This window comes from Ambystoma mexicanum, chromosome 3q (genome assembly GCF_040938575.1).
Source record: "Ambystoma mexicanum isolate Mex_15411 chromosome 3q, UKY_AmexF1_1, whole genome shotgun sequence".
NCBI classification, from domain to species: Eukaryota; Metazoa; Chordata; class Amphibia; order Caudata; family Ambystomatidae; genus Ambystoma; species Ambystoma mexicanum.
The window spans coordinates 335,473,103-335,485,308 of record NC_090926.1 but is presented as its reverse complement, the minus strand read 5'-3'; the positions used below and the strand labels follow the sequence as shown (position 1 = coordinate 335,485,308).

General features: G+C 43.3%; 1 protein-coding gene across 2 annotated transcripts in view; it reads left to right on the top strand.

Moving 5' to 3' along the window:
* The window catches only part of CYFIP2 (cytoplasmic FMR1 interacting protein 2), a 279,833-nt gene that overhangs the window by 159,289 nt on the left and 108,338 nt on the right, over window positions 1–12,206 (top strand). For both annotated transcript variants that reach the window (XM_069653932.1, XM_069653931.1), the window contains exons 16-18: window positions 9,589–9,742; window positions 9,839–9,995; window positions 11,263–11,359. In XM_069653932.1, the coding sequence (XP_069510033.1) occupies window positions 9,589–9,742; window positions 9,839–9,995; window positions 11,263–11,359 (408 nt within the window). The remainder of the gene's footprint in view (window positions 1–9,588; window positions 9,743–9,838; window positions 9,996–11,262; window positions 11,360–12,206) is intronic.

Here is a 12,206-nt window from a genome sequence, read left to right as displayed (position 1 = left end):
TAGTGAATGGAACCGGACCTGTACAGGACCACATAGATATAAAATAGATTTAGACTTGAGATTTACTCAGCAGAGGGTGATACTTTGTCCCCTTCAAAGATGAAACGTTGCCAACTTATCCAAGATGATACTTGTTGGAATTTTAAATCAGATGTTGGAACAGGTTTTGATCATGCCCAAAAGTTGCTGGTTTCTGGGAAGCGGATAGACCTAGTACTAGATTTTTCTCTCCCTCATATTCCATTAATATGTGTGCTTGGTTTGTTCCCTTTGGATCTCCGGTTGTCTGCTGATTTTCTGCTCTGGACATATAGAGCATCAATAGTTGCTAAAAAGCACATTTTAAAATATTGGACGAGTGATGCAAGACCATCTGTTGATGACTGGCCACTTGACCTCTCTATCCTTTCAAGCAGGGAGAAAGTAACATATCAGAGATTGAGTACAATCGAAGGATATGGTGCCGTATGGGATGTTTTCAATGATTTGTATTTGTAAAACACTTTTTTTTACTTTTCCTTGTTTTTCCTTTTTCTTTGTTCTACCATTTCTTTTCGTTTTCCCTTTCTTTTCTTCCATCTCCCTCTTTTCCCTCCTCACACTTTGCTCTTACTATTGATTGTTTTGTTGCCATCCTCTTCCGTACTATAGTGGACTTCCACAAGATATGTTTTAAATGACAAGTGGAGGAGGAGAGAGGAGTAACATTATAAAGAGTTACACATTGAATAATAAAGAGGGCTATACATTTGGGGAAGAGGTGTAGTGGAGGGGGAAGGCGGAAGGGAGGGAACGAGTAAGTCAAAACACATCTAAGAATGTAATTATTGATATTGTTCTAACGTCACTAATGTACTCAGTCTGTATTGTTCTTACTTGTTCCCTTGAAAACATTTAATAAAAAAGATTTACAAAACTCAAACAAAAAGAAAATCCAGATATCTTTAAGGAAGTGGGAGAATGTGTTTTAATAGGTATTGTTAGTATAAGAGCAATAATGACAGAGGCTTCCGCTGAGGTTCGGACCAGCCTAGTATTTGGAGACATATGTTACCATTATGCGTGTTCTGCAGGAATCTCACAATCACACTGATTGGCCGCATGTGTGGAGTTGCTGGGAGAATGGATAGGCACTTCAGTGTGTGCTGGGGTTCGGAAAGACCTTGAAGGGACTAGAGCGACCAGGCAGAAGAGCCTACAACTGTGTTTGTTATTTTCTATGTTTTGTTCATTATGACTCTTTGTGCATACTGTGACAAATGTCCAGGTTAAGCAGCAATACCAACTAAACAATGCATATTATGCTAGTAGGTAGCCCTTCTCAAATCACACTCTCTATCCATCAGTGCAAGTTAAAGACAATGTTGGAAGAAACTGAGTGTCTCAGGGTGCTGTTGATCACTACCAAGACCACTGAAGCACACACACAAGAAACCATGGAGTTAGATGTGACACTGGGTACATATTTTCTTCTGCTCTCTCACTGAGAAAAACATAACCTGTACATTTTGTATATGACTCTTTTGAAAAATTAAGCATTTGGTATGCCCATGTTTCTAGCCATTGTTTCAGTCATGGTCAGTTGAGGGATCCTGGAGACCCTCTGAGTGACACATATGAGGTTCTCCTAAGGACAACAGGTCAGGAAATATGCGGCATACTTTGTGCAGTGATTAGTTTGTATGCACGAATGGAACGGTATCTTTGAATGGTTGGGTGTTTGCTTGCACGCTAGCAGGGTAAGCATAGGGACATTGTGGTTCTGATGTTGCACTTTGTCTATCATTTGCATCGGTGCAAGTCTAATACAGTGATCACATTCCGTGGGGGTGTGGGTGAATGGAGCACTTGCAGCTTGGGTGCTACGGTCTCTGCACCTTCGAGAAGAAAACTTGTATGCAGGCTTTGCCTTTCCTAAAGGGTACCATGTAGCTATGCAAAGCAGAGTGGCAACTGGAAACCGGTGGGTTGTTTGTGCAGGGTTCGAGGTGTAGGTGGATGTGTTTATCAACCAGACAGAATAATAACCCATGGGTCTCTTTGCTTAAGGGGATTCACTCTTCCCACCTCCTTTTAGCCAGTACCTCACTGCAGCCCGTGATGCAGGAGCTGCAAACTAAGTGACATGCTGTTCAATCAGGATCATGAATGGTTAGTGGATGGATAAGGGCTTGCATCAAGCACACCTCCAGGATCTCTTTGAGCCTTTGCAATTCCAATGAAGATGTGGGAGGAAAGCCATTTCCATGAACCCAGAGGGAAGGCGGTTCCAGCTACCACCATTTTCAAGGAAGAAGAGGCACACTTGGAGATCAATGTATCACAACAGTACATGGCCGAATTCAGTTGAACTGTCTCAGAGCTAGTATATTTATGGGGTCAGGGTGTCATTCAACTCCCTCATTGACCAACCATAGATAAGGCGCTATTTGAACAGCAACTGCGCATAATATCCCTGCTATATCTGCCCTATATGAATTAAGGTGGGTACAGATTCTAGTACAACATCTTTTCTAGCTGTGCACCACAAACCAAGCTAACAAAGGGTTATCTGTGGTTCAATGTGGTAATACAAAGGATTGTGTTGTTATTGGTCGGTGGCCAGCTGGAAAAGTAGAACTCTCTGATGTTCACCTTTATGGGAATGGTGCTGGTGTGAGGTGACTGAGGTGGCGCTGACTGAGGGGCGCGTACGTTTCCAAGAACTAATGAAGAGGGTTATGGACAAACTTCAGTTTTCCCCAAAAATGATACCTCTACCATCAAGCATGTGGAATGCAATTCAGTAATCAGCTGCCTTGGATTAATTAGCGTAGAGTGCTGTCCCCATTAGAGTCACCACAATGTGTCACAATGCTGTGGTATTCAAACAAAACTGCACTAAATGCCTAAAACAATGCCACCAAACAGGTTTCAACCACATAAGAGGTGCAAGAGGTAGCCTGTAGGAAAATTAAATCTACAACCCTTAAGATTCTTAGGGAATCTCTCAGTACTTACATCACAAAGGACTTCAAAACATGCCAGTCCAGACTCTGGGGCAACTCTTTGTTCATGCAGGAAACCGTGATAGCATTCCAGCACTACTGAGAGGCTGCACAGCTTGGCAATTTCCTTCTTACAGCTTGGTTCATGAAGTATAGCCCAGGTACCAACAAATGTCAGACAGCAGGAAGAGTGGAGGCAATGGAAGCTTATCTCAAGAAAAAGGAGGTGGGGGTTTGGGAACACCCCCACCCGGTAGCCTTCACAATATATTGGTGAGGGAAAGCAGCTTTGCAGAGTGCTTCTAATGAGTGCTTGGCATTGTCAACAGAAATGTGTAGAGATAACTATCCTGATTGGTGCTGGATAAAAGTAAAAGTATGAGCTTGTTTCAGTTGTAAATACTTACGGAATCTACACCCTGCGTGCAGATGGAATTAGGTTGCAGGGACCAATTGACAGCAGAAAAAACAGGTTCACAATCTTATTTTGAGAGATCTATAGAGGGTGTGTCTGTGCACGCCCACACAGATAAGTCCTCACCACAAAATAAAAGAAGCCACATGTAATGTATTGATGTGCATAAGTGACTCTTGATCAGGCTGTGAAGGAACTACAACGTTAGGTAAAGTTCAACAATATGTAGAGGGAATACATTTAATAATTTGCATATAGAAAATCAAAATAATGATAGCCGGTGGGAAACACCCCCGATTTTATATCATAATAGGAGAACAGGTCTTCTCTTGCGGGTAGCCATATGGAATGTCCCTACCCTCTGACCTGAGGTGAAGTCTTGAGTCTCTAATCTCAGGGGCTAAGTGGAAAAGTGCATACATCAACTTGCTCATTTCTAAGTAGGTTTAAAATATCAAAGTAAGTTTAAAACACATGCAAAACACTGATTGATATTGATGAACAAGAACAATGAATTGGTATCTAATAAACTGCCATTGCCTTGGTACTCAATTCCTCAAACTCAGAAGGATGAAGTGCAGAGTCGGCCAGGCCAGGAGTATAAGTCATGATGTCAAATATTGTTTTATATGAGAGGTAAAGGGTTGACCTGTGAGCTAGTTCCTTGGACAGCACACATTAAGACTCTAATATATCTTCATTAGAGATTCAATACTTGCTAATCAGAAGGGGTCAAATACAAACTCCGAAAATCCTGGAAGCCAGGTTAGGACTACCAATGGCCTCTCAGTTGAGTTTGTTATTTGAGGTTATTTGTTGCCATTTCACAGGCATTGACAGTATGCCTACTATATAAGATAGAACACACAAAACCTTAAACTTCTTATCAAGCTTAAAAGTCAATGGGCCTCATTACGAGTAGGGTGGTAAGGGATACCGGGCACCGGTAAGGAAACCGGTGCCGGTAATCCCTTACCGCCCTATTACGAGTTCCCTTAGCGGGTCCCTCCTTCAATGCCTGGTTTTACCAGGCGTTATGGATGTGACCCGCTAAGGGACTTCAGAGCTAATAACGGTACTGCAAATGCGGTACCGTTATTAGCTACTTCCCCATTCCCATTGAACCCTATGGGGGCTCAAATGGGAATGGGGAATGGTTTTTTCAATGGGGACTTACCGGTCCCGCAAAGGTCGGACTACAGCGGTAAGACCCTATTGAACGAGACCGGTGCTGGTACCGTTATTGGAGGCAGTCATGGCGCAGATAGCGCCTGACTACCTCCAATCTCGGAATGAGGCCCAATAAGTGTACAAGAAACAATGTTATTTATGTTAGGTGGTCAGAGAGTTGACTTAGCCTATAAAGAACTCCAGAGATTTCCCATTAGGCCTCTGCACCCTGGGCCTCTTTTGTCTGGTAAAATGTTTAATTTCCAAATGTTTACATAGGAAAAGTGTTGGGCTTGCTGAAAATGTGTAATATGGGACCACTTTGAACAATATTTCCAGGGCCCCTTTTGGTTCCCAGTCCACCCCTGGGTGGTAACTCAAAATGGCCTTATGGACAATGCAGAGGGTTTTGAACGTAATCCTCGCCGGCACTGGGAACCAGTGCAGAGATTTCAGTCCTGGAGAGATGCGGTCCCTGGGCTTGAGGCCAAGGACAGGTCTCGCAGTCCTGTTTTGGATGAGTTGTAGAGGGCGTAGAGTTAAGGCAGGCAGATTTAGAAAGAGGCTGTTGCAGTAGTCCAGCCTAGAGAGAACCAGGGCTCTGGAGACAGTGAGCTTCTGGGGGAAGGAGAGGAAAGGAAGAATACCTCTGAGGTGTAGCTGGTAGTGTGACTTCTTGGAGGCATCCGAGATGTGAGGAGAGAAGGAAAGTGTGGAGTTGAAGATGACCCCGAGGTTTTTAGCCTCACAGGTGGGAGCAGGAAGAGGGCCAAGAGCGGCCGGCCAGAGAGAGACAGGGAAGGAGGGAGCAGGAGTGGCGATGAGGAGAATCTCGGTCTGGCTGGCATTGAGGCAAAGATAATTGGTGGCACACCACTCCTGGATGGCGGACAGACAGTCAGAGATAAGAGAAGGAGAAGAGGTGGCTGAATGGAGCCTGAAAATGAGCTGAGTGTCATCCGCATAGCACTGAAAGGTGGGGCAGAAAGTGGCAAGAAGTGGCAGGTATTGGTTGAACAGCCTGGGGAACACTACAGGTAGAGAGAGAGATGGAGGAGAGGAAGGACCCGAGTTGGACCTGGGAGGGTCGATCGGAGAGGAAGGAGGTCAGCCAGGCCATGGCCTGAGCGGTGATACCAATGGCACTAATGCATTGAATTGGCCTTATTCTACACGCTGCCACGAGTGCAGTTGCCAGAAACAGAAACCCTCTTTCCATATAATATGCATGGTACACATTTTTGCTTATATAATTTCAACATTGTAATAAGTGAGTAGCGTCCTAGTTTACCTTCAATGCCACGCAAAAGGCCTCCTAAAGCCACAGTTTTTAAACCGCTTTCCTGTAAACATTTTATCTGTTTTTCCTGGAAAGTCCCAGGTATTTAAACTCCAGAACAGCTTGCAGAGGATTTTTAAACAGGTACCAAGTAAAGTTGCTACTATGATGGAGTGTTTTTCTTGGGGTAAATGATTTTGGTTTGGACGTGTTTATCTCTAGGTGATTTGTCGATGCGTCCTGGGAGAGTGCATCGATGGATCTTGGCAACCCCTGTCGGGATTTGATCGTCTAACACAATATCATCAGCATAGGATGAGTAATGTCCTTCATACAGACCAAGCTTTGGTGGAAAGGAGGATGCGTCTTGCAAGGCCCCCAATAGATCAGCTATATAGATGTTACAGAGCAGTGGTGCAAAAACACAAGCTTGTTTTAGTCCCACGTCAATTTTTAGATTGCATATGACATTGCTACGTCCATTTAGATGTACTTTAGCAGTCGTATCTGTGTGAAGCACTTCTGTGCATCTCAGCAGTTGTTGGCAAAATTCATATTTGTATAGTTTTTGTACAGGAATTTCCTGCACACAGTTTCGCAGGCTCGTGAGAAATCGACATAGGCCACACACGGAGGAGAACTGTTCTTTATGTAACTTCTTTTGCAGATGCATTTAATATCATTAAGTTTTCATTCTTGGCACATTTCTCCTGAAAGACGATTCATTCGAAACCCAAAATGTTGTTATTCTTTGTCCAGTCCCACAACCTTTGCAAAATTAGCTAACACATTGCTTAATGCATCCAAAAGTGATATGAATCTATATGCACTTAGCTCCTGCTTTGGTCCCTTCTTATGAATGGGAAACACTAATGAATCTTTCCAGGATGAAGGCATCTTTCCCCGTTTCCGAGATTTTCGTGAACAGAGGCCCATTGAGCAGGTTGCTTTACCAGAGCGATATTTGCCAACCCATCCGGCCCTGGCGCTCTTCATGTATTTAATCTGTTGATTACATAAAAAACTTCAATATAATCAACTAATTTGATCACCTTACTGTTAAGATGGGATTTCTAGAATATGGCTCAGTGGACAGATTTTAGGAGGCCTTGCTAGTTATAGTGAACAGGGGACTCTGAGAGGTTAACCGAAACCCAATCAAGGTGGCAATGAACAGTAGACAACGCTTATTCTCAGGTGAGCATGAGTTTGTGCATGGGCCCTCAATAAGACCACACAGTATGGCATGCAATCATTCAATTTAGACAGTCAATTATAAAAATACAGTTATTTATTATAGGTCTTATGAATACTCTGACAAATGAATCTAACAGGTAGTATTATCACACAATACTCTATCATACAAATATATACAATTCACCATAGGTTCAAATATACATCTGGTAACTTAGTCAGAAAAGAAGGAAAGTAACTTAGATGCAGTCATTGAAGGGAACCAAATCACATGTCAATATCCTCCAGAGCAGCTCCCCTTGAAGGTGGAATGATGAAATTCATGGACAAGACTACTTGTGGCACAAGTTGGCAAGCACCAAAGTTCCATACTGCATTTCGCAATGGTAACGGTTCTGGTGAGGTAGCCCACAAAAGAGCTGGCTAGTCCACCGGGCAGTACAGGGACACTGCCAAAGGCTCTGAATGGCTGGATCCTCGGGACGGCTCAGAGACTAGATGGTCCCACTAGTCCAAGGGCTGAAGCACCACTCAGGGTCTTGAGCGATCAGACAGGGCTTCACCGTGCCAGACACAGGAAGGGATGCTGGGCCACTTCAGGAGTCATTTTCGAGTGTTCAGTTGGCTGCTCCTCGTCGAGGGATTCTTGGCTCCAACGTCAATCTGAAGAATAGTGCAGAGGTCCTCTTTTCTTATCCTAAATCCGAGGTGGAAGTAAGTCCAAGCCCACCAATGGCAAGGATCTACCATTCAAACAGCCAGTAACCACACACACACACACCACACACACACACAATGGCCAAAGAACAAATGAAAGTCTTGTGGCACGGCCATTTTATGGCACTAACCATGTTTAGTAGCGATATGCGGCTAACACGAATATGAACACCAAAAATAATGCAAAAATAGTACAATTTTAATTGCTGTTACCAGATTGTCTTTAGGCACATATAAAAATCCTCTGCGTAAAAATATAAGGTGACACAGAAGTGTCCCCATTGCATTGCATTGTAAGATGCTGTGTACAATATAAAAATACAAGAATTTGAAAGGGAAAGAGAGTTTCCCAGTACTGATAGTGTGAAGGACTGATCAGTTGCCCCATAACATATCAGAAAAAGGCAAGGGTAGTGAACCTGAAAGCTTCACTTCCCTTTAAAATGTTGGTACAGGATCAAAAACAGAGCAAAATGAATGGGGTGCCATAGCAAATTATTGAGGGAAAGTTGCAAAAGAGAATCTTTCCTAACACTTACTCTCTTCTATTCCTATGGTATCTCTCCTCCCTTGTGTTGGTATGATTTGCCTCACTATAATCTCTCAATTTATCTTCAGAAAATAGGCATGCCCTGTTTTTTCTTAAGTGATCATTATGGAGAGTAATATATTTCCAGAAAGCATGCGTATATTTTTTTGTAAGAATCTTCAATATCTCTGACAATTATTTAGATATATAGGTTTTTTATGGTGTCATAACCAATATTTGTATTGTCGCTTAATATACTGCTTTGAGTTTATATATTCATCCACCATCTTGCTATTAAGCAAGATATATTTAAAATATATTTTAAGTTGTTTTCTTCTAAATTTAATGGGGAAATCTTGTTTTTTTATATTTTGCTGCCTTCCACAGTAATTGCTCTCCCAACCATAATCCTGTCAGTGAAGGAACATTGTGCCTAATTCAGAGAGGGTTTTGCCATTATAAAACGCGTCTGTGAATTAGGCCCATTGTGTCCAACCAGAGACTTGTTTGGCATAGCTCTGAATATCTGAACATTCAGAGAAGCTCCCAGGGAAACAGGCTCGATTATGTTTCCGATACACTTTCCCCATATAGACAGCAAATGCTTTTATATTTTCATCATACCACGATACATCATTTGCCTGATAATTCAAGGTAGCCAGGCCCGGTCCCTGTTGCATATTTCTAGTCCTAGCATAGCCTGTCATCAACAATGTTAGAAAAAAGTGGTCGCTAAAATTGTTTTTGTTCATATTTAATTTAACACAGTTACCAAAGTGATATTTCGTAATGAAATAATAGTCTGTAGCGGATTGAGTTGTATTGTCGAATCTGGTAAGGTGAGGAATCATGGGCAATGTAGTCCAAAACATCTGGAATGCAGCAGTTTGCAGTCTCCTGGTTTTAGTTGCAACCAATAAAAGGTTTCTGTGATTCATCGATTAGTTCAATCAGCCGATACATGTGGAGAAATAGGCTAGGGTCTGGCATGGCGCAGTACACACTCTGAAGCCCACCACAATCTCCTTATCATGTCTGTCACAAAGGCACATTCCAGACATTTCATCACAGATGGGGAATGGGTACCGCTCATCTGGTTGTGTCAGAAATAGGTGACATACGTTAGTGCCATGTCATGCCTGCCTCTTCCTTCTGTAGGTCTTGCATTCTGCAGTCCTGAAGATTGTGTCTTGGGCGTTCTCCCAGGCTAATAACGGAGAAGGTTCTCTGGGCACTTTGTTTCGCTCACAGTTAAGGCAGTGTCTCGTCAATGTTGATCTATGTTTTCTGCTTTAAGCTGTACATGGTGCGGACAATGTTGGAGTCTCTCATCGCTGACAAGAGCGGATCCAAAAAGACCCTGAGGAGCAGCCTTGATGGGCCCATTGTTCTCGCCATCGAGGAGTTCCACAAGCACTCCTTTTTCTTCACACACTTGCTGAACTGTAGTGGTGAGTGTGTCATTCTCCCGGCTTCTTCAGAGCCAATGTCGGTAGCTGGATGTCGCCATGAGCCCTGATGCCTGTGAACTCTCTGTGTGTTTTCAGAAGCCCTGCAGCAGTGCTGTGACCTGTCCCAGCTCTGGTTTAGAGAGTTCTTCCTGGAGCTGACCATGGGCCGGCGGATCCAGTTCCCCATTGAGATGTCCATGCCCTGGATTCTCACCGACCACATACTGGAGACCAAGGAGCCTTCCATGATGGAGTAGGTATACCTTGGGTCACTGAGGGGGTGGGTGAGTGAGGTCTCAGTTTTCATATGTGCTCCTGCTTGATTCATGGTTGGGGAATCCTTTGTGGTTATTCAAAGTGATGAATGAGTGTCCAGGTTCTCTCAATGTTTGGGTGGAGACTTTTGGAGTTATGGAAATGGAGTGGTTCTCTTTGAAAACCTACGGCCACATTAAAAGTGTGCAGTTCCTGCCATAAAAAGCCAGTAATTCCACCTGCAGGTAGATCAGGCACCTACCCACAAAGAAATGTCTGAATCACCAATAATACTGGTGCCAGTGATTCATGCAATCTCATCCGATGGGAATGGGAACTTACAGGCTGTCTGCTACCCATTATATCCCGGTAAAACTGGGATATGGGGCGGCAAAGATGGTAAGGACACTTTCCCAGTATCCTGCCGATATTACCGGTAAAAAAGCTTGATGTATAATTTGCATTCAATTGATGACAATTTTGTTTTCAAAACATCCTATTTTGAAGCAGTCAAATCTGTACTTGAGTTTTCAAAATTACCCTTTTAATTGCATGTAAACGCCACAGGATGGTTCCACCCTCCAGGTGTGAGGTACTATATGTATCTCACACTTTGTTTTGCAAACTTCTTTCAAACACTGTGTTCTTGTCCCTTTGACCTATTTGCACACTTCTGGGTGTCCGCTGGTGCCACCATTCAGCCATTGCCCTCACCGCAGGTTTCTGGGTGCTCTGTTCACTTCCTTGTTGGCCCACTGCCTTATCCACACTCCCTGCTCTATCCCCGCCACTATTTCCCCTCCCTGCCAGCCTGCTACTCCTCCTTCATGGGTCCCTGCTCTTCCTTACCTCGAGTCGTAGCTCTTCCCTTATTCACATAAAAGAAGGACAACCTGCCCAGATGGGGAAGAACCTCAACCGGGGACTGCGGGACATCTTGGCATGCATATCACTGTGTTGAAATTTACATTCTGAAGTGTGTTACAATGAGTGACAGCACCGTACAAAAGCAGCAACCCAGCTAGAAAAATGAGGTTTAAATGCAATAACTTTAAACCTGCTGTTATTGGATAACTGTTACCCCAATGCTGTGGATGTGTTGTTTCTGGGATTCATTCAGTATTAATACTATGTCCATGGAAACACAAGTTTATGAAAAGGCACCTCTGCTTTTCTGTCTGTTCCCTAGAATTGTGTGGTGTGCTGATACTGTGGGGGCTTAATGCCTGGTGTGCACCCAATAACGCGCTTTTTGCTTTCCCTAGGTATGTCTTGTACCCCCTGGACCTGTACAATGACAGCGCATACTATGCACTCACCAAGTTCAAGAAGCAGTTCCTCTACGATGAAATTGAGGCAGAGGTACAGCAGTTGTGGTGGGGCACATCCTTCTGAATCTAGGCAAAAACAACTATTGTTTGGGATTCAAAGAAAGCCAGGAGGGGATTTATATGGAGAAAAACAGGAGAGAGAGGAGGGAGACACAGTCTGCATAATAATTGTCCTATGCATTTCTGCCATGCTCCAGGAAAGTGTGTTCTGTGTCCAATAGTGTGTCATTACCTTTTGTCCATGGTTCAGCATCAGGTGGGTTTATCAACTTACTCCATTCATTATGGTTGTTCTTCATATTTATTTAGGTGCCCGAGGTAGGTCCTGAACCTTTCTCTAAAGCCACAGGCTATGTGCCCTCTCCTTTGTGTCCCTCCATTTCTTCCAGGAACCAAAGTGTGTCTGTTTGCTTGCTTCATTGTTCCCGGTGTCTATTTCAGCCTCTTTATGGTCAAAAAGTATCTTGCAAAACAAAAGCAGTGATTTCTGGAAGGTTTAGAATGCCTCCTAACCTCTGGCATTGCTCTGGGCAACCCTGCAGACCTGGTTCTTCACCTGCTAAGCCATTACAAAAGGGAAAAGACCATATGCAAATGCTGGGGGAATATTGAACTCTGTATTTCATCATACACCACTGTGAACACGAGGGTACAGTACTCATAAAATGAGACAATATACATTCTAGTCATATGTACAATGTTCCTGACGTAGGCTCAACATGTTTCTCTTCCTATGTAATAATTGTGTAACTTTCCTCAGGAGCTATTTTCATAGTTCCCTGTATGTTGAGCATATTTACTGCATAGGTGTAATACTAGATATGTAAAAAGCATAATGATTTGATTTTAAATAATAAGATGACTGCCATGAGCCCATG